A 23,719-nucleotide genomic window follows, 5' to 3' on the forward strand; every position below is an offset into this window, starting at 1 on the left:
AGGTTGGATGGGGGAGCGTCATTGCACAGCTATTTTGTCTTGGCTGTGTGCTTAGGGTCGTTGTCCTGTTGGAAGGTTAACCTTCGCTCCAGTCTGAGGTCCTGAGCGCTCTGAAGCAGGTTTTCATCAAAGATCTCTCTCTTTACTTTGGTCCATTCATCTTTCCTCGATCCTGACAAATCTCCAAATCCTTGCTGCTGAAAAACTTCCCCACAGCATGATGCTGCCACCACCATGCTTCTCCATGCAACAAGCTGATTTGTGGAGTGCTGCAGGTATGGTTGTCCTTCTGGAAGGTCCTCCCATCTCCACAGAGGAACTCTGAGCTCTGTCAGAGTGACCATCGGGTTCTTGGTCACCTCCCTGACCAAGGCCCTTCTCCCCGATTGCTCAGTTTGGCCAGGTGGCCAGCTCTAGGAAGAATCTTGGTGGTTCCAAACTTCTTCCATTTAAGAAATATGGAGGCCACTGTGTTCTTGGGAACCTTCAATGCTGTTGAATTTTTTTGCTACCCTTCCCCAGATCTGTGCCTCAACACAATCTTGTCTCAGAGTGCTACGGACAATTCCTTTGACCTCATGGCTTGGTTTTTGCTCTGACATGCACTGTCAACTGTGGGACCTTATATAGACAGGTGTGCCTTTCCAAATCACGTCCAATCAATTTAATTTACCACAGGAGGACTTCAATCATGTTGTAGAAACATTTCATGGATGATCAATAGAAACAGGATACACCTGAGCTAAATTTAAAGTCTCAAAGCATGTTGTCTGGTATTTCTGTTATTTAAAAAAAAGACATTTGCTAAACTTTCTAAAAACCTCTTTTCACTTTGTCATTATAGGTATTGTGTGTAGATTGATGAAAGAAAAAAATATTTACTCAATTTTAGAGTAAAGCTATAATGTAACGAAATGTCGAAAAGTCAAGGGGTTTGAATACTTTCCGAATGCACTCTATCCACCATCTTTTTGTTGGGATTTAGGAAGTCTCGGTACAGGTGTCTGAGAGGCACATTACCAGAGCAGGCCAAGATTAAGAAGTAATTTTCTTTTGCAACGCTCTGTATTTTCCGCTGGCTGCCCCACCACCACAGAAAGTGCTGAGCTAGGCTGAAACACCTGCATTTTGGAGCTGCTTTACTCAAGAAAGCAAAAAGGAGACCATGTTTGTATGCGGCTTTATTAACTCAATTGTTATTATTTTTACATTGTTTGCAAACTGATAATATCACGTATTAATAACAAAATAACAAGCAAAACAGGCAAGCCCCCCCAAAAAAAGTATATATATGTATTTGTTTTTACCTAATAGTGTGGAGCTCAAAACAGGTGAGTCATTTCATATTGTTGAGGTCTTCACTATTATTCTACAATGTAGAAAATAGTAAAAATAAGGAAAACCCCTGGAATGGGTAGGTGTACCCTGGAATGAGTAGGTGTACCCTGGAATGAGTAGGTGTACCCTGGAATGAGTAGGTGTACCCTGGAATGAGTAGGTGTACCCTGGAATGAGTAGGTGTACCCTGGAATGAGAAGGTGTACCCTGGAATGAGTAGGTGTACCCTGGAATGAGAAGGTGTACCCTGGAATGAGTAGGTGTACCCTGGAATGAGTAGGTGTACCCTGGAATGAGTAGGTGTACCCTGGAATGAGTAGGTGTACCCTGGAATGAGTAGTGTACCCTGGAATGAGTAGGTGTACCCTGGAATGAGAAGGTGTACCCTGGAATGAGTAGGTGTACCCTGGAATGAGAAGGTGTACCCTGGAATGAGTAGGTATACCCTGGAATGAGTAGGTGTACCCTGGAATGAGGTGTACCCTGGAATGAGTAGGTGTACCCTGGAATGAGTAGGTGTACCCTGGAATGAGTAGGTGTACCCTGGAATGAGTAGGTGTACCCTGGAATGAGAAGGTGTACCCTGGAATGAGTAGGTGTACCCTGGAATGAGTAGGTGTACCCTGGAATGAGAAGGTGTACCCTGGAATGAGTAGGTGTACCCTGGAATGAGTAGGTGTACCCTGGAATGAGTAGGTGTACCCTGGAATGAGTAGGTGTACCCTGGAATGAGTAGGTGTACCCTGGAATGAGTAGGTGTACCCTGGAATGAGTAGGTGTACCTGGAATGAGTAGATGTACCCTGGAATGAGTAGGTGTACCCTGGAATGAGTAGGTGTACCCTGGAATGAGTAGGTGTACCCTGGAATGAGTAGGTGTACCCTGGAATGAGAAGGTGTACCCTGGAATGAGTAGGTGTACCCTGGAATGAGTAGGTGTACCCTGGAATGAGAAGGTGTACCCTGGAATGAGTAGGTGTACCCTGGAATGAGAAGGTGTACCCTGGAATGAGTAGGTGTACCCTGGAATGAGTAGGTGTACCCTGGAATGAGTAGGTGTACCCTGGAATGAGTAGGTGTACCCTGGAATGAGTAGGTTCACCCTGGAATGAGTAGGTGCACCCTGGAATGAGTAGGTGTACCCTGGAATGAGTAGGTGTACCCTGGAATGAGTAGGTGTACCCTGGAATGAGTAGGTGTACCCTGGAATGAGTAGGTGTACCCTGGAATGAGTAGGTGTACCCTGGAATGAGTAGGTGTACCCTGGAATGAGTAGGTGTACCCTGGAATGAGTAGGTGCACCCTGGAATGAGTAGGTGTACCCTGGAATGAGTAGGTGCACCCTGGAATGAGTAGGTGCACCCTGGAATGAGTAGGTGTACCCTGGAATGAGTAGGTGCACCCTGGAATGAGTAGGTGCACCCTGGAATGAGTAGGTGTACCCTGGAATGAGTAGGTGTACCCTGGAATGAGTAGGTTCACCCTGGAATGAGTAGGTTCACCCTGGAATGAGTAGGTGTACCCTGGAATGAGTAGGTGCACCCTGGAATGAGTAGGTGTGTACAAGCGTTTGACTGGTACTGTATATACAGTATTATATACACACTGAGAATACCAAATATTAGGAACACCTTGCTAACATTGAGTTGCGCCGCTTTTGCCCTCAGAACAGCCTCAATTCGTCAGGGAATGGACTCTACAAGGTGTTGAAAGCATTCCACAGGGATGCTGGCCCATGCTGATTCAATGCTTTCCAGAGTTGTTTCACGTTGGCTGGTTGTCCTTTGGGTGGTGGACCATTCTTGATACACACGGGAAACGGTTGAGTGTGAAAAACCAAGCAGATTTGCAGTTCTTGACACAAACCGGTGTGCCTAGCACCTACTACCATACCCCATTCAAAGGCACTCAAATGCTTTGTCTTTCCCATGTGATGGAACATTTTAGGTTGGTGCTTTTCTATTTCTACATTTCTGTGTTCTATGTTTGTGCTTTTCTAATAACCGTTTTCTGTGTTCATGCAAGTGACTAATTGAACGAATCCTCACTATTAGTAACTTCAACTTGGGAGTACTCCCAGACTCTTGTTTTGAGAATGAAAGATCTCTCAGTTTCAAGGTATCTGCTTAGAGAGAAGAAGCCTCGTGATGTATTGGTCTGTCATATGCATGACCCAGTATTGGTCTGTCACATGCATGACCCAGTATTGGTCTGTCACAAGCATGACCCAGTATTGGTCTGTCACATGCATAACCCAGTATTGGTCTGTCACATGCATGACCCAGTATTGGTCTGTCACATGCATGACCCAGTATTGGTCTGTCACATGAATGAAGCAAACGTTAATGATGAACGAATAAGCTAAATCATGCAAATATAACTTGTCTGTATATAAGAGATCTAACGGGACTGCCTCGGTAGAGCTCCTGATCGACAAAATGATGACAAAAGGTTTTCCTACTAATTATTTGCCCCCTTTTGAATGTAATTTCCAAGCCACTGTAATGCACTCTGGATGAAATCTTCATCAGGGCTCATTGACAATGCATTGAGTAGAATGCTCAGTCGGGCATCAACCCAAAATGAGCGTTCAAAACAATATTGTGACAAACATGCAACCCATGAATATACCTCTATATATGAGTGACTGTGTCCAACACACCACCACTTATCTTGGGAACCTACTGACCCCCAAAATAATTTTTGTTCTCAATTACATGTATTGCTAAAATAATGGTTGATGGAAATACAGGCAGGCACCACATTACTAGAGGACAAAACAGCTCAATCAAGCATGATGGTATTGTAAGTATAAAAGTAAAGCTTCCTTTCATGTAATTAAAAAATCTTGAAACGGTAGTGAAATGGGATTAGTGTTGTGTGTGAAGAATCCAATACTTGAACTTGTATGCGGTACAAATTACATTATTGTGGGCACACCTCCTCAAATAGTATTAATTAGGCTGTTTGATAAGGTTTGAATCCTAAGCAACCTGCATACACATTGTTTGAAGTGCAATAGACCAACATAGCACAGGGGGAGGACAGCTCATAATAACGGCCGGAACGGAGCGAATGGAATGGCATCAAACAGATGGAAACCACGTGTTTAATGTATTTGATACCAGTCCACTAATTCTGCTCCAGGAAATTACCACAAGCCCGTCCTCCCCAATTAAGGTGCCACCAACCTCCTTTGCAACATAGCTACTGTAGTAGGTCAAAGCTATGTGCCGGAAAACCTTAGTGGAACATGGGTGGAGTGGTCATTGTGGTGCTCATGTGAATGTTTGGCTTCAGACAAATGCCTACTTCTCACTTAAAGCGTTGTTTTTTTTGTTTTAGATTGGATGTAAAAAGTGTGTCACACAGAAAAGACAAAGACAACATGACAATGACACGCTTAGTCAAACATGTATCAGTCAATGTCCTTTTATTTACATCATTGGCTGAGTATATTATGAGAATTTGGTGAACTGATCCATGCATATAGTACAGTTTGAATTTCCAACAGATCAGAACCTTCATTATGGCAGATGGCACAATAATGCAACTGTGTACTGCTAAACGTTACAAAACTACTGAGGAAGCGATCTAGTAATTCAACATAAAGCATGAACAGATATGATCATTTATGTACTGTAAACAGCCTTGTATTCCCACAAGGTTCAAATGTTTATCCATATATTGATCTTGAATTATAGAAACAAACGAAAACCATACATTTTTCCACTCCAATTAATACATAAGTCTGAATTTACATAAACGTATAAACCACACAGCTTAATATGAGCATGAAAGTGTTCTAGAATATGTACACACGACTACATTTACAATAATACACTGGGTGAGAGCCAGAAATCGTTGATACTGTCATCGCCAGTACAACCAACTTGCACTTAATAGAACAAAGCACATAGAGAGAAATCACGGTCAATCTTAAAATTCAGAATTCAGATAATAATGGCTTATTATGTGAACTTGCATACGGTTGTAGCAATAGTAACATACGAGTGCCTCAGCACTAGTTTTACAGAATTTGATTTGTCTAAATAAACGGAGCAGGGTTTGGATTTTTCATTCTCCCCATTATCATTACAGGTTGGTGTCTTCTCTTGTTGTCCCTTGGTCCTGCTCATTAGGGCACAGAACAGGAAATGTTTTAAAATGCTCTGCAATGGAAAATGTAAATAATTGTTTCTTATTGGACAAGCCCTCGTAGTCCCTCCCTGTTTCAGTCAGTTTTTCCCTGTTTGGTACCCAAATGAACACGACGCAGGTTAAAACAGTTATACAATCTAAATGATGGATAGCAAACAATCAGATATGGCTTCAGACTAAAATATGAAAGATGATGAAACATCGATGGAGGCCTTTGGGCGGTGTGATTGGCTGGGTGGCAGTGCTCACAGGGACGTTACCAGGGTTACCAGGGGCAAGCACAGGTCAATAGTGAGGAACCGGGTGATGGAGAGTTGGGTAGGGGTGGTGGGGGATCACATGGTGAACCCTCTTTCTCCCCTGTGATTTGGGGTAGTCTTCTTATTGGTGGAAGGGTTTGGTGCAGTCTAGTTATTGGTGGACAGGTTTGTTGCAGTCCTCTTGTTGGTGGACAGGTTTGGTGCGGTCTTCTTATTGGTGGACAGGCAGAGAGAAATGCCCCTTCTTCCCAGAGGTGCTCTTGGACCCTCTATGGGGGTCCAATCAGAGTCTGCTCCTCCCTGGGCTCTATCTTCTCTCCACTTCTCTTTCTCTCTCCATCTCTGTCTCTCTCTGCTGTGTGTATTAATGTCTTCTCAGAGTCTGCTCCTCCCTGGGCTCTATCTTTCTCTCTTTCTCTCTCCATCTCTGTCTCTCTCTGCTGTGTATTAATGTCTTCTCAGATTGTGCTCCTCCCTGGGCTCTATCTTCTCTCTTTCTCTCTCCATCTCTGTCTCTCTCTGCTGTGTATTAATGTCTTCTCAGAGTCTGCTCCTCCCTGGGCTCTATCTTCTCTCTTTCTCTCTCCATCTCTGTCTCTCTCTGCTGTGTGTATTAATGTCTTCTCAGAGTCTGCTCCTCCCTGGGCTCTATCTTTCTCTCTTTCTCTCTCCATCTCTGTCTCTCTCTGCTGTGTGTATTAATGTCTTCTCAGATTGTGCTCCTCGGTGCAGGAACCTTTTCTCAAGGTGATGTCATCCACGGCCATCTCTCCGCTCCGGCCACGCCCGCGCTCGCCCTTCAGAATCACCTGGGAACAACAACACAGCACAATAAATAAGTTATTTCGCTTATATAGCACTTTCGATTACAAAATGTAATCTCAAAGCAAAAACAAAACAAAAAAACAGGTACAACTAATTATCAAAATGGAATGTGAATGGTGTCTAGTCAGCTTCAGACAGGGGTAGTATGGAAAGGCAGTCTGCTATGACTTGAGAGGAGGGGGGCATCGATGGTTAGCCAGGGAGAAAGGCAGTCTGCTATGACTTGAAGAGGAGGGGGGCATCGATGGTTAGCCAGGGAGAAAGGCAGTCTGCTATGACTTGAGAGGAGGGGGGCATCAATGGTTAGCAAGGGAGAAAGGCAGTCTGCTATGACTTGAGAGGAGGGGGCATCGATGGTTAGCAAGGGAGAAAGGCAGTCTCTGGTATGACTTGAGAGGAGGGGGCATCAATGGTTAGCCAGGGAGAAAGGCAGTCTGCTATGACTTGAGAGGGAGGGGGCATCGATGGTTAGCAAGGGAGAAAGGCAGTCTCTGGTATGACTTGAGAGGAGGGGTATCAATGGTTAGCCAGGGAGAAAGGCAGTCTGCTATGACTTGAGAGGAGGGGTCATCGATGGTTAGCCAGGGAGAAAGGCAGTCTGCTATGACTTGAAGAGGAGGGGGCATCGATGGTTAGCCAGGGAGAAAGGCAGTCTGCTATGACTTGAGAGGAGGGGCATCAATGGTTAGCCAGGGAGAAAGGCAGTCTCTGGTATGACTTCGCCATCTCCGACAATTATAGAACCTCCATAGCGTAGTAGTTGAACATCAATTGAGGACAACCATGATTCAAACACACACACCAATAACCAATGTGTCAGTCGTTGCTAAAGGTCAGTCACAGATGGCAAAGACAAGTCAAGTGTGGTGTCAGACATAATACTGTATACTGTTTTATACTTTAGGAACAGCTACTCTTTCTATAGCATAGACTGACCAAGTGAAAGCTATGATCTCTTATTTTTGTTACATGTTAAATCCGCCTCAATCGTCAATGTAGATTAAGGGGAGGAAGGATTTTCAAGCCTTGAGACAATTGAGACATGGATTGTGGTATGTGTGCCATTCAGAGGGTGAATGGGCAAGATAAAATATTTGAGTGCCTTTGTACGGGGCACACCGGTTTGAGTGTGTCAAGAACTGCAATGCTGCTGTTTTTTTTAATCTCAACATTTTCCCGTGTGTATTAAGAATGGTCCACCACCTAAAGGACATTCAGCCAACTTGACACAACTGTGGGAAGCATTGGAGTCAACACGTGTCAGCATCCCTGTGGAACACTTTCGGCACCTTGTAGAGTCCAAGAATTGTGGCTGATCTGAGGGAATAAAGGGGTGCAACCTAATATCAGGTGTTCTGTATATATACTACTGTATACGGCTTTACACTCTCTATATACTACTGTCACCTGTTTTACTCTCTTTACACTACTGTATACGGCTTTACACTCTCTATATACTTCTTTATACTGCTTTACACTCTCTCTATAATACGGTATACAGCTTTACACTCTATTATTATTACATTTTTATTACTTTACCCCTTTTTCTACACAATTTCGTGATATCCAATTTATAGTTACAATCTCGTCTCAGGAGAGAAGGTCGAGAGCCATGCGTCCTCCGAAACACGACCCTGCCAAGCTGCACTGCTTCTTGACACACTACTCGCTTAACCAGGAAGCCAGCCGCACCAATGTGCCCGGCCCACCACAAGGAGTCGCTAGAGCACGATGAGACAAGGAAATTCTGGCTGGCCAAACTCTCCCTAACCCAGACAATCAAGAGTGTGTGCAAAGCTGTCATCAAGGCAAAGGGTGGCTACTTTGAAGAATCTCAAATATAAAATCTAACACTTTTTTGGTTACATGATTCCATGTGTGTTATTTCATAGTTTTGATGTCTTCACTATTATTCTACAATGTAGAAAATACTAAAAATAAAGAAAAACCCTAGAATGAGTAGGTGTGTCCAAACCTTTGACCGGTACTGTATATATACACTACCATTCAAAAGTTTGGGGTCACTTAGAAATGTCCTTGTTTTTGAAATAAAAGCACATTTTTGTCCATTAAAATAGCATCAAATTGAACAGAAATACAGTGTAGACATTGTTAATGTTATAAATTACTATTGTAAATGGAAACAGCTGATTTTTTTTATGGAATATCTACAAAGGTGTACAGAGGCCCATTATCAGCAACCCTCACTCCTGTGTTCCAATGGCACATTGTGTTAGCTAATACAAGTTTATCATTTTAAAAGGCTAATTGATCATTAGAAACCCCTTTGGCAATTATGTTAGCACAGCTGAAAACTGTTGTTCTGATTAAAAATGCAGTAAAACTGGCCTTCTTTAGACTAGTTGAGTATCTGGAGCATCAGCATTTGTGGGTTTGATCACAGGCTCAAAATAACCAGAAACAAAGACCTTTCTTCTGAAACTTGTTAGTTTTTTCTTGTTCTGAGAAATTAAGGCTATTCCATGCGAGAAATCGTCAAGAAACTGAAGATCTGGTACAACGTTGTGTACTACTCCCTTCACAGAACAGCGCAAACTGGCACTAACCAGAATAGAAAGAGGAGTGGGAGGCCCCGGTGCACAACTAAGCAAGAGGCAAGTACAAGGGAGTGTTTAGCTTGAGAAACAGACGCCTCACAAGTCCTCAACTGGTAGCTTCATTAAATAATACCCACAAAATACCAGTCTCAACGTCAACAGTGAAGAGTTAACTCCATGATGCTAGCCTTCTAGGCAAAGTTGCAAAAGAAAAGCCACATCTCAGACTGGCCAATAAAAATAAAAGATTAAGATGGGCAAAAGAACACAGACACTGGACAGAGGAAGATTGGAAAAAAAGTGTTATGGAAAGACGAATCTAAGTTTTTTGTTCGGATCACAAAGAAGAACATTTGTGAATGAAAAGTGAATGAAAAGATGCTGGAGGAGCATGGTGTTAAGCTGTCAAGCATGGTGGAGGCAATGTGATGGTCTGGGGTGCTTTGGTGGTGGTAAATGTGGGAGATTTATACAGAGTAAATGGGATGTTGAAGAAGGTAGGCTATCACTCCATATTGCAATGCCATGCCATACCCTGTGGACGGCACTTAACAACTACAAAGCCAAAAGTCTGCAAGAATGTAATTGCTGCAAATGGAGGATTCTTTGACAAAAGCAAAGTTTGAAGGACATAATTATTGTTTCAATTAAAAATCATTATTTATAACCTTGTCAAAGTCTTAACTATATTTCATATTCATTTTGCAACTAATTTCACATGTGTTTTCATGGAAAACAATGACATTTCTAAGTGACCCCAAAATTTTGTATTTATAAACTCAGCAAAAAAAGAAACATCCTCTCACTGTCAATTGCATTTATTTTCAGCTAACTTAACATGTGTAAATATTTGTATGAACATAACAAGATCAACAACAGACATAAACTGAACAAGTTCCACAGACATGTGACTAACAGAAATTGAATAATTTGTCCCTGAACAAAAGGGGGAGGGTCAAAATCAAAAGTAACAGTCAGTATCTGGTGTGGCCACCAGCTGTATTAAGTACTGCAGTGCATCTCCTCCTCGTGGACTGCAGAAGATTTGCCAGTTCTTGCTGTGAGATGTTATCCCACTCTTCTAACAAAGCACTTGCAATTTCCCTGACCTTTCTGGGTGGAATGGCCCTAGCCCTCACCCTCTGATCCAACAGGTCCCAGACGTGCTCAATGGGATTGAGATCCGGGCTCTTCTCTGGCCATGGCAGAACACTGACATTCCTGTCTTGCAGGAAATAAACAAACAAAACGAGCAGTATGGCTGGTGGCATTGTCATGCTGGAGGGTCATGTCAGGATGAGCCTGCAGGAAGGGTACCACATGATGGAGGAGGATGTCTTCCCTGTAATGCACAGCATTGAGATTGCCTGCAATGACAACAAGCTCAGTCCAATGATGCTATGACACAACAGCCCAGACCATGACAGACCCTCCACCTCCAAATCAATCCCATTCAGTACAGGCCTCGTGTAACGCTCATTCCTTTGACGATAACCGCGAATCCGACCATCACCCCTGGTGAGACAAAACCGCGACTCGTCAGTGAAGAGCACTTTTGCCAGTCCTGTCTGGTCCAGCGACGCTGGGTTTGTGCCCAAAGGCAACGTTGTTGCCGGTGATGTCTGGTGAGGACCTGCCTTACAACAGGCCTACAAGCCCTCAGTCCAGCCTCTCTCAGCCTATTGCGGACAGTCTGAGCACTGATGGAGGGATTGTGCGTTCCTGGTGTAACTTGGGCAGTTGTTGTTGCCATCCTGTACCTGTCCCGCAGGTGTGATTTTTGGATGTACCGACCCTGTGCAGGTGTTGTTACACGTGGTCTGCCACTGCGAGGATGATCAACTGTCCGTCCTGTCTCTCTGTAGTGCTGTCTTAAGCATCTCACAGCACGGTCATTGCTTGCCCTGGCCATATCTGCATCCTCATGCCTCCCTGCAGCATGCCTAATGCACATTCATGCAGATGAGCAGGGACCCCGGGGATCTTTCTTTTGGTGTTTTTCAGAGTAAGTAGAAAGGTTTCTTTAGTGTCCTAAGTTTTCGTAACTGTAACCTTAATTGCCTACCATCTGTAAGCTGTTAGTGTCTAAACGACCGTTCCACAGGTGCATGTTTATTAATTGTCTATGGTTCATTGAGCAAGCCTTGGGAAACAGTTTTTAAACCCTAAAGCCAAATCAAGAGGAATTAGGGAAATGAATAACTGTGTGTGTGTGTGTGTGTGTGTGTGTGTGTGTGCACGCTACATTGACAGAGAATAATGACGATCTGTGAAGTTAATTGGATTTTTATGAATTATCTTTGAAAGACAGGGTCCTGAAAAAGGGAAGTTGTTTTTGCTGAAAAAATTTCAGTCTATCGATGTGCAAAACTGATAGAGACATACCCCAAGCGGCTTACAGCTGTAATCGCAGCAAAAGGTGGCGCTACAAAGTATTAACTTAAGGGGGCTGAATCATTTTGCACGCCCAATTTTTCAGTTTTTGATTTGTTAAAAAAGTTTGAAATATCCAATCAATGTCGTTCCACTTCATGATTGTGTCCCACTTGTTGTTGATTCTTCACAAAAAAATACAGTTTTATATCTTTATGTTTGAAGCCTGAAATGTGGCAAAAGATCGCAAAGTTCAAGGGGGCCGAATACTTTCGCAAGGCACTATATATATATATATATATACATACACACTACTGTATACTCACACTCTCAAGTCCCGTGCCCCACAGCGTGATCTGGGTATGTCTCCAGCCGCTACCCCCCGTCCTTCCCCACACGGCCGGGCTGTACTGCTTCCCTTTCTTCACAAACACCTGGAGCATCCCCACATGGTGACCTGCCAGCTTGTGGGCGGAACGACAGACACAGGTTACCGTCGTTCCAGGGAGGTGTCAACGGGAGGACCAGGCGCGCCCCTCGCCCGCTCTTCTTGTCGCTCACCTCAGGGATGGTGAGGTATTTTCCACCTGTGGAGAGGAAAGAGGAAGAAAGTGATATCACAATCAGGGTAGCGTTCAATAGGAGAAAACGTTTGGAAATGAAGGAGATGCTAGAATACTGGTTTTAGTTTTCAGATGGATGTGTCTCAATCAGATGGCTTCATCTTTTTGTTATCGGCAGCTCCATTTTACAGAATATTGTCCTCATTGAAATTTGTGCCGAAAACCCCCAAAATGTCCTCCTGGGACTATAAAGTTATACTACTAAATAGAGTCAGACTAGGCTGAATTAAATTTACTCTTGACATATGATTGAGTGGAACCATTGCAAAAAAACAAACACACATCTTGTTTTCTCTGAACCAACTGTCCGCCTGTAATCAAGTGTTTTGTTTTGAAAACTGTTGAATAATGCAGTCTCTTCAAAAGGCATTTGTTTCTCAATGAATAATAACCACAGCTAGTTCTACCAAGGATCAGACCTTCCTGTGTAAAACCAGCAACACACTTTTAGAGCCAATGTTCTAATATGAAAAGAAAACCTCTGTGCTTATCATTAAAATGTTAGTATCTGAACGCAAAAGTGAGGTTAAAGGATATCTTATCTTATGTATCTTATTTTTGCCTTCCCTGAGGAAATATTGCTTTATCTGAACCGTTTGTAACAATGTCCAGAATAATCCGCTTTGCATTAATCTGGCTAGCAAAAAGAAAAGTCTAAAAAAGTGAACTCTGGTTCTTACCAGATGGGTCCGGTGTTGTCTCCCAGTGCAGGTCGCCATCCTTGTCCCGGATCCAACCGCAAAGCCCGTTATCAAAGGAGCAGCTCAGGTAGCCAGCCTCTGAAGAGGAATTTAAACAACAATGTTTCACATATTTCAAGTACCTTTACCCCACAAAGGCTCTCCTTGCGTGAACGTAGCTCACACAAAGGCTCTCCTTGCATGAACGTTGCTCACACAAAGGCTCTCCTTGCGTGAACGTAACTCACATAAAGGCTCTCCTTGCGTGAACGTTGCTCACACAAAGGCTCTCCTTGCGTAAACGTAGCTCACACAAAGGCTCTCCTTGCGTGAACGTAGCTCACACAAAGGCTCTCCTTGCGTGAACGTAGCTCACACAAAGGCTCTCCTTGCGTGAACGTAGCTCACACAAAGGCTCTCCTTGCGTGAACGTAGCTCACACAAAGGCTCTCCTTGCGTAAACGTAGCTCACACAAAGGCTCTCCTTGCGTAAACGTAGCTCACACAAAGGCTCTCCTTGCGTGAACGTAGCTCACACAAAGGCTCTCCTTGCGTGAACGTAGCTCACACAAAGGCTCTCCTTGCGTGAACGTAGCTCACACAAAGGCTCTCCTTGCGTGAACGTAGCTCACACAAAGGCTCTCCTTGCGTGAACGTAGCTCACACAAAGGCTCTCCTTGCGTGAACGTAGCTCACACAAAGGCTCTCCTTGCGTGAACGTAGCTCAAATCACTCCTGCTGTGTGCCTTTGATTCCAACGGATGCAGCATCATTTCCATTCTCTCTTATGTACATGAAAGAACATACAGAAGATGTGAAAGGTGGTGAACGCACAAGTTATTACAGAACAATAAATATTGATTCTCTAGAGTGGTGGACTGAGAGCGCGGTGATGGATGAAATGGGAACGAACTGATCTGAATTGCCTGCGAAGTAAGCCTTCATTTTACAAAATAAATCTGATGATAACTGTGTGTGGATGTTTGTGTGCGCGTGTATGTGTATGCTTGTGTGTTTATGTGATTGCATCTGTGTGTTCTGTATGTGTATGTGTGTGTGTGTGCATGTTCATCGAAGTGTGTCAGCCACCATATCATTTAATTTAGCCACTCCGCATAAACCCTCAACAAATACATTGTGGTCATGACAGTGAGTAATCGGATACGAATGATCATTTCGATTTTGATTTATTTGTTTTGGACATAAGCCATAATAATTAATGCGTCGCAAGTACAAATTGTGTCTTGAGATGAAACTAGCATTCGTCATTTTGACCCTGAACATAGGGTCGTGAAAAGCACATAGCAGGATCATTCTCTGAGCCAATGAAAGCACTGTTTCACTCCATACCGCTGATCCGATCATGTACGGCGTGCCAAAATAAACCCATAGTGGAATCATTAGGCAATTTAATTAGTGTTTTATTGACATCAATAAATCACATAAGCAAGCCCCAGATGTGATGGATAACGTTCTCAAGTACAAAGAGTACACTGCTCTTCCTTATTCAAGTGTGTGTGTGTGTGTGTGTGTGTGTGTGTGTGTGTGTGTGTGTGTGTGTGTGTGTTTGTCTAACTGCCGCATCGGTACCTGTGGAGGCTGCTGAGGGGACGACGGCTCATAATAATGGCTGGAACCATGTGTTTGATGTTGTTGCTACCCTTCCACTCATTCCCACTCCAGCCATTACCACGTGCCCTTCCACTCATTCCCACTCCAGCCATTACCACGTGCCCTTCCACTCATTCCCACTCCAGCCATTACCACGTGCCCTTCCACTCATTCCCACTCCAGCCATTACCACGTGCCCTTCCACTCATTCCCACTCCAGCCATTACCACGCCCTTCCACTCATTGCCCTTCCACTCATTCCCACTCCAGCCATTACCACGTGCCCTTCCACTGATTCCCACTCCAGCCATTACCACGTGCCCTTCCACTCATTCCCACTCCAGCCATTACCACGTGCCCTTCCACTCATTCCCACTCCAGCCATTACCACGTGCCCTTCCACTCATTCCCACTCCAACCATTACCACGTGCCCTTCCACTCATTCCCACTCCAGCCATTACCACGTGCCCTTCCACTCATTCCCACTCCAACCATTACCACGTGCCCTTCCACTCATTCCCACTCCAGCCATTACCACGTGCCCTTCCACTCATTCCCACTCCAGCCATTACCACGTGCCCTTCCACTCATTCCCACTCCAACCATTACCACGTGCCCTTCCACTCATTCCCACTCCAGCCATTACCACGTGCCCTTCCACTCATTCCCACTCCAGCCATTACCACGTGCCCTTCCACTCATTCCCACTCCAGCCATTACCACGTGCCCTTCCACTCATTCCCACTCCAACCATTACCACGTGCCCTTCCACTCATTCCCACTCCAGCCATTACCACGTGCCCTTCCACTCATTCCCACTCCAGCCATTACCACGTGCCCTTCCACTCATTCCCACTCCAGCCATTACCACGTGCCCTTCCACTCATTCCCACTCCAGCCATTACCACGTGCCCTTCCACTCATTCCCACTCCAACCATTACCACGTGCCCTTCCACTCATTCCCACTCCAGCCATTACCATGTGCCCGTCCTCCCCGATTAAGGTGCCACCAACCTCCTGTGGTCGTTACATTAAACCTTCAACTCAACCAATCAGTCAATCATGAAGCAATGCATTCTGGGTAGGTGTCATATAAACAAGCAGGATGAATTTAATCTGTGACTTTCCCGTGACAGTGCATCAAAAACACACCAAGTCACTACCATATCTTTCCCTCCGCAGCTTTTTGCCAAAGCGTTGCAGAACCCAAATTAATCTGGGCTGGCGAACGTAACTCGTTCATCATCGTTTGAGTTACGTCCCCTGTAGGAAGTGTTAGGAAACGTGGAGATGGTTAGTGTTTGACAAATGTTTCTGTTTACCTGCGTCATCCTTCGCTTCGTCGGCCGTGTTGCCCAGCTCAATGTCAAAGTCGACCCCCAAGACGGTGTTGTGATCATGGTTACGTGGAACTAGGGGAGCAAAGAGAAAAGGCCAAATCAAGAGGTATTAGGGAAATTAATATATGTGTGTGTGTGTGTGTGTGTGTGTGTGTGTGTGTGTGTGTGTGTGTGTGTGTGTGTGTGTGTGTGTGTGTGTGTGTGTGTGTGTGTGTGTGTGTGCGCTACATTGACAGAGAATAAAAAATACCCATTTTGTTGACAATGATAGACAGTAGGGAGAAGAGCAATATCCTCTGGGATATTTGGCTGTTAATCAAATTCACACACAGTTGAATAAGTTCTCAGACAGGTTTGACCAACGCTATATAAGAGCATGAAAATCAATTTCAACCCTCCATGATACGATATCATTTGGATAGAGACAAAATACATGGCACCTGAATTAGAACAAAAATATATTCAAACACTGCAGTACACTGTACTACAAACGGGTTCACATATTAGGTCCATTCTGCCTACTGTACCCAACTCTGCTAATTCATACCCTATGATTGGTAGCCACAGAGCAAGGGGTGTGGTGGAGGTGTGTGTGTGGGGGAGGGGTCTTCAGCTGTTTCTGATGCAATGGCCGTGTAAACGCTGTGACGTGCGCACGCACACACTACCCTGGGGCCCCTCTCTCGTGGCACAGTGACACAGCCACTACTGAAATAACCCTCCGTCTCTACTGATATAACTGTGGTCATACTGCCTAATATACTGAAATGCCAAGCCGCCCCAAAGCCTGAAAGGTCACAGGTCAAATGGAAACATGGGAAACATGTACAGTACTTCTTGTCTAGCTCAACGTCACTCAAAGGTCTATTGACCAGGTTTAACTTGTCAAACATGATGTTTAGATTAAGTGGCCTATGGAAAATGATATTTTGACAATGACAAAATCTGGCGATAACACGCATGTTATCATCAAAGACATTTAGGATGATAAAACATAACTGCCAACACCTCAATCAGGGTATGATACACGGATACTGTTCCACAGGCGCGACACTTGACCTCTGAATACTAACCCCTGGCTCTCCCACCCCACCTTGTGTCCTAGCAGTCTACTTCATTTACCGCAGTGTTAGCCGCTAGCTTGGGCCACTTCTGACCTAAAATTGTTGTAGCCAGCCAGCCAGCCAGCCAGCCAGCCAGCCTGTTGCCTGCCTGCCTGCCTGCCTGCCTGCCTGCCTGCCTGCCTGCCTGTCTGCCTGTCTGTCTGTCTGCCTGTGGAATCAGGAAGCAGAGGGCTGTGCACATATTCCCTGGCAAGACACCAGGCTCTCCAGCAATGCCAGGCATCCAGGCCATAGACGTATCCAGGCCAAGGAGGGGGGTCCTCCTAGGAGCTACATTAGCTGAGTGTGCTACTGTACACTCTAAGAAAAAAAGGTGCAGTCCAGAACTAAGAAGGGTTCTTCTGCTGTCCCCATAGGAGAACCCTTCGAAGAACCCCTTTGGTTCCAGGTAGAACCCTTTTGGGTTTCATTTAGAACCCTTCTGCATGGAACCCAAAAGAGTTCTACCTGGAACCAAAAAGGGTTTCATGCGCACAAAAATCTTATTTCTCTCAAAAGCTGTGCACAAATTTCTCCAAGACAATCCATCCACCTGACAGGTGTGGCATATCAAGAAGCTGATTAAACAGCCGGATCATTACAAAGGTGCACCTTGTGCTGGGGACAATAAAAGGCCACTCTTAAATGTTCAGTTTTGTCACACAACACAATGCCGCAGATGTCTCAAGTTTTGAGGGAGCATGCAATTGTCATGCTGACTTCAGGAATATCCACCAGAGCTGTTGCCAGAGAATTGAATGTTCATTTCTCTACCATAAGCCATCTCCAACGTTGTTTTGGAGAATTTGGCAGGACATCCAACCTGCCTCACAACCGCAGACCACGTGTAACCGCGCCAGCCAAGGACCTCCACATCCGGCGTCTTCACCTGCAGGATCATCTGAGACCAGCTATCCAGACAGCTGATGAAACTGAGGAGTATTTGTCTGTAATAAAGCCCTTTTGTGGAGGAAAACATTCTGATTGGCTGGGCCTGGCTCACGAGTGGGTGGGCCTATGCCCTCCTAGGCCCACCCATGGCTGCACCCCTGCCCAGTCATGTGAAATCCATAGAATAGGACCTAATGAATGTATTTCAATTGACTGCTTTCCTTATACAGTATGTTTGTAACTCAGTCAAATAGTTGAAATTGTTGCATGCTGCGTTGATATATTTTTCAGTATACAACTTGAACCCAGGTCTGCCCTACTAAAGTCCATGGCAGTTGGACACTATACTGTACCGTGCCACTTTACACTGCGAGAAACAAAGGGCTAAGTATTTCTTCAGGGAATCAATCTCCCTCGGCCAGCAGCTGCACTCCCACGCTTAATAAACCTGATTTACTCCACTGTGTTAGCCGTCCTTGTCGCTCGCGCTCCTCTTGACCCTGTCTTGTTTAATTCTGTGGCAAATATTTGGGCAGTCGACGGGGCTAAAAGCTCAAGAGGGGATTTTCACATACGCTGCTAACCAAGCCAAGCCCAGGCTTTTTCGATGCACAAGTTTATTTTTTTTCAATGTGTCTTAAAGGGGTCATTTTCTGGATTTGTACCCAATTCATAATTGTTTTCTTACCTCCAGAGAAGTGAAGTGTTTGTATTGGAATTTAAATCCAAGCTTTATGGAAAGCCGTGTGAAGTAACCAATGGGATATAGTATGGATGTGTGACAAACACATTTGGGAAAACACTTCTCTTCCAAATTCGTACTTATATTGCAACAATATCACTCCAGAATATCTATGTTTACTCTCTTGAGGTAATAAATAAATTAAGATTGGGATAAAAATCTGGAAAACGATCCCTTTAAAGAGGAATTTGATTAGCCGATGGTGGCACATTTCTGAAATGTTTGTGTGGGTAAGAAGACAGAGTTTTCCTGGGGTACGTCTTTGCTGCGACCACTTCAAGGAATGAATGGAAGGAAGACGCATCTTCAAAAGGATCCCAACAGGACCAAGAAAGTGGTTAGCGTTCAATCCCTCTTCCTTAATGACGGGCACACGTCATCAACTCCACCTTGACGGATCAGCACAGCCTCAACAAGACAATCACAGGGCAATCTACAGAGTCCCAATTATGAGCTAAAAGTACTAAAACTTTTCTTTTACTTTACAAAACGTTTTACTTCATTTACTTTACTAAAAGTAATCAAAAGTGTACAAACAAGCTGATGCTTCCAAGTTCTGAACCACTTAAAAACATTATTTATTTATTTTTACCTTTACTTAACTAGGCAAGTCACAATGGCGGCCTACCCCGGCCAAACCCGACGACGCTGGGCCAATTGTGCACTGCCCTATGGGACTCCCAATCACGGCCTGTTGTGATAAAGCCTGGAATCGAACCAGCGTCTGTCGTGGTACCTCTAGCACGGAGATGCAGTGCCTTAGACTGCTGACCATTCGAGAGCCCAAGTCTAATTCAAGCTTCTGCAAAGGACAACAGAAATCTGACAACAGTGTCATCCTTATGCTTTGACGTTCATTCTTGTCCTCTTGAATCACAAATCCAATGAAAATATTCTGTTGATATGGCCGGGGCATCGTCCTTTCCTCTCCCTCTCATCTCATTCAAGCAAGGCATTTCAAAGACCTTCTCCGAGGCAGCTGAGTACATGGACGTCTTCCTCCAAATAACGCAAACTGATGTGAATGTAATCGACCCGCTCGTTGTTTACATTTTATAATTATGTGAGGCCATCTGGCTAGGTCGGTGGGAAACACAATCTAACTCACCTCCCAGCATGCACCATGGCTGCTGCACCGCCACCCTTTCATCCTCACAGCCTATTGATGTCAGAGGGCCTTGGCGATGACTTTTAATCAACAGCGTTCAAATGGGCACTGGGATTTCCAGGTGTTTTGTAATCCAGTATTATATTAGTCTGATTACAGATCTGTTTGTGCTGTCTACCCAGAACAATATAACGTCACACTGACCATTGGAGCTGGCAAGACAGATCTGGGAACAGGCTAGTGTGTTAAAGTGCAGGCTAATTGTGTAAGGTCAAGTCTGGACCAATGAGAATAAAGGTGTGAGACTAGTACCAAGTCTGCATTTTTTTGCAACTAGGTGAATTATTGTCAATAACTGCATAGCAAGTGGTATTATCATATGGTGAGCCTGTGCTATGACCTTGAATGTTACCCCAAAAGCCAAGAGCCAGTATGGTTTCCATGAGCCGGTATGGTCCATCTTGAGTTCTCTACCAGCCCTTAGCTGTGTGATAATAATGTTTCTCTAGCCTCTATCACCCCCCCCCCCCTACTGGCCTAGATAGATAGTAGAATATACTGTGGCAAAAGACTGACAATCCCCCTCAGTTCAAAGGCATTCAGATGTTCTCCAGTTTCTGTTGAAAACGGGTTAAGATAATAATACACACTTGATTTACTCTGGACCGCTTCACAACTGATTTGTTGACAGAAAGACAAAGTGTTTTCATTCTGTCATTGGGAATAGTTGGATGGACATATTTCACAATCATGCCTGATATATTACGAACCAGATGAAAGAAATTTGCGTAAGCAAATGGTCACATCCAGTTGGCAGAAACTTGCCAAGCATCTTATCAAGATAAATTGACCGCATATGGGACTCACCACCTGGATTCGGTCTCATGTAACAAAATTTGAAATGTTTTTTTATTTTTTACACTAGATAAAAGTAGAGACTCAGAACTAGACAATGGTATATCATACACTGCAGGAGGAACAATGGGAAAGTAATTCTGCTTTGAAAGTTGATCAACTTGTATACTCAATTTTGACAATATCGCCTTTAAATGTTTTGCTATCGAGTGAAGAGCTTTTCTTTGACTCCACCCATTCAGCATCGTTCACACCCTCTTAAGCTTAAGCCCCACCCATCTGGTTTCGCTGTCGGAACGCACACTTGACTCTCCGGCCGATGAATATTATTTATCTTTTTAACCAAATCTGCTGAAAAGTAGCTGAGGTGGACATACAGAAGTTTATGGATGCCCCTCCCACCCACCCACCCACACACACACACACCCACCCACCCACCCACCCACCCACCCACCCACCCACCCACCCACCCACACACACACACACACACACACACACACACACACACACACACACACACACACACACACACACACACACACACACACACACACACACACACACACACACCCACCCACACCCACACCCACACCCACACACAATGCATAACAGTCAATGTAAACCTCAAGCAAGACAAAAACCAAACTTACTGTGGACGTCACCTCTCTGTTTGGTGACCTCCTTCTCGATGGTGTTGTCCACTGGGGTGACCGGCTCGGGCTGTTTTGGGGGAGGCGGGCGGCGTGTGGGCACGTAGGGTGGGGTCCTGCGGGTGGGGGGCGGTGGAGAGGTGATGGCGGGACGCCGTGGGGGCACATAGGGCTTACGGGTGACTACAGCGGGTCTCCTGGTGGGTATGATTGGTGGTCTCGTGGGGACCACTGGCTTACGAGGGGCGGGGGGCATCGTCCTTGGAGGAGGTGGGGGAGGTGGTAGTGTGGTTGTAGAAGGTGCTCTAGTAGTAGTTGTGGTCATGGTCGTTGGTTTGGGAGTGGTTGTGGTTCTTTTGGGGGCGGTGGGGGCGACTCTCTTGGCGGTCATGGGTGGTCGGATCGTGGTGGTGGTCCTCTTGTGGTCCGAGTCAGGGATAATGTTGTGGTGGTTCGGGGGGAACCTGGGGGGATCGATGACCACCTTGGGAATGGCTGGAAGGGAAAAGAACATAAAACAACATGAAAATGTTTTTAAATGTTTTGCAAATGGAAACAAATGTGCAGGTCTAATTGGAGGTGTCCAGATAGTCCCTCCCTGTTTCAGTGTATTTACTTCTTCAGTTTGGTGCTTAATGAACACGACCCTGACTTCTTTGGTGTTAATGAGGCATAAAGAAGTGATGACTGCAGTGACCAACTGACCGTTGGAAAGAAAGGCCAGCTCTTTCATCTGCAATGACTTTACCTGCGTAAACAAGCAACCACCTTTATCTTTGTATCCATAAAGCATATTCCCCCTCATTGAGGGACTTTAAATGTTTTATCTTTGAAACCAAATCACCCCCTTATATCAAGACTAATTGTCTAACATTCATGTCCACTTTATCACCTTGATAGAGCAGTCATAGTTCTCAGCCCTGAGCTAGCCAGCCAGCCAGCCAGCCAGCCAGCCAGACAGCCAGACAGCCAGCTAGCTGGTATTCATGTGTGGAGTGATACCAACCACACCTAGAAAAATCCCTGCACTCAGGATCACCCCCAAAGCCTCTGATGTCATGAAGGAGAGACGCGAGACCCATCTATTGTTTGTCCTCGCATTCCACAGGTCGGAGGGCAGAATAGAAAAGGAATTTAGGGACGACTTGAGGAAAAAGGGCTCCGTGATTGAGGACTGAAGGGGGGTGAGGGTAAGGGTGTGGGGCTTCTCAAAGAGAGTCTTGGCTCAAGCTTTCTCGGGTTACGGAGGGGCTTTGATACAGCATGTGACACACAAATAGGATATCGCAAATCAACTCCCTCCCCCTTGAGCCACTTCTGTATCACACCGGTAGGGCGACAGATTGTTTCAAATACCAGTGTCGGGATTCTGTTAGTGGTCTAGGCGGCGGAGGGGTTCTGTGTGCTGCTAGCTACACTGGCAGCATCCCAAACGGCACCCGTTTCCCTATAAAGTGCACTACTTTTGACCAGGGCGTATAGCATTCTGGTCCAAAATAGTTTACTATATAGGGAATAGGGTGCAATTTGAGATGCCGACACTGACTGGTGTACAGCGGTTCAGTCAAAATATTCAACTACTGGGGATATATCATGATAATAGATGACTTTTATTTTTGCCATTGTTGTTGCTGTTCGCACAGCGGCTCAAAGGCAAAAGAGACACACAGGCGTCTGAGTGGTCTATCACGTTGGAGGAAGGAGACACTAGCCGGAGGAAGAAGAAAAAGAAAGAGACATCTGACACCTGGAAAACGTTTGACTGTCTTTAAAGATAAAGATGGCCGTACTAGATGATAAGGGGCGGGGTTATCTCACTCATGAGTGACAGCCATTACGAAGACAAGAATTTCAGCCCCTTGCTCTTAGGTTGCAGACTACTTTTCCTACCCCGTAATCTGGTCCACCCTCCAGCCTTCAAAAAACACCACCAAAGAAAATAAAAAAGGGGGCCCTGTCCCCTTAAAAAAGAGAGAGGGGCCGCGGGGCCATTCAGTGGCCTAGCTTACGTTTGCAGTCATGGCCCATCCCCCTGTAGCCGTCTTTGCACTTGCACTTGTAGGAACCAGGCGTGTTATAGCAGGTGGCGAAACTGCTGCATTGGTTTTGGCCTGAGGAGCACTCATCCACATCTGAAAGACAGGAGAACCACATAGCTGAGTAGGAGGGAGGGAGGGGAGAGACAAATACAGACAGACAGACAGACATACAGACAGACAGACAGACAGACAGACAGACAGACAGACAGACAGACAGACAGACAGACAGACAGACAGACAGACAGACAGAAAAGAGAGCTCTTGTACAGCACATAAACATAGTGAAAGACAGCAGAAGTACAGCATGCTAATTGGCCAAGGTTAATTTCCCCTTCACTCAGAGGGAGTTCAGCGTTTACGTCAACGTCTCCTTTTATTAGGGGAAGTGCTATTTATTAGAGTGAAGAGAGAGAATCAGTACACTGAATATTTTACGAAGAATGCTTGTTAGTTCATTAAAACCCTCAACCATTCAGATAATACGTTATGAGGAGTTTAGTGAACACTGCACAACTGACAGTGTTGAACTTTTGATTGTTGACACATCTCAAAGGCGTGAGA

At 45.0% G+C, this 23,719-nt stretch overlaps 1 protein-coding gene across 1 annotated transcript in view; it reads right to left on the reverse strand.

The window, feature by feature from the left end:
• Window positions 1–4,753: 4,753 nt before the first annotated feature.
• Window positions 4,754–23,719, reverse strand: part of LOC135507080 (nephronectin-like) — a 60,476-nt gene continuing 41,510 nt past the window's right edge. The window contains 7 exon segments of the mRNA XM_064926618.1: window positions 4,754–6,567; window positions 11,841–11,984; window positions 11,986–12,101; window positions 12,818–12,916; window positions 15,753–15,842; window positions 21,120–21,614; window positions 23,129–23,251. Of these exon segments, the coding sequence (XP_064782690.1) occupies window positions 6,457–6,567; window positions 11,841–11,984; window positions 11,986–12,101; window positions 12,818–12,916; window positions 15,753–15,842; window positions 21,120–21,614; window positions 23,129–23,251 (1,178 nt within the window). The 3' untranslated portion in view covers window positions 4,754–6,456.

The sequence above is a fragment of the Oncorhynchus masou genome, chromosome 20 (genome assembly GCF_036934945.1).
Source record: "Oncorhynchus masou masou isolate Uvic2021 chromosome 20, UVic_Omas_1.1, whole genome shotgun sequence".
In the NCBI taxonomy this organism is placed as follows: Eukaryota; Metazoa; Chordata; class Actinopteri; order Salmoniformes; family Salmonidae; genus Oncorhynchus; species Oncorhynchus masou.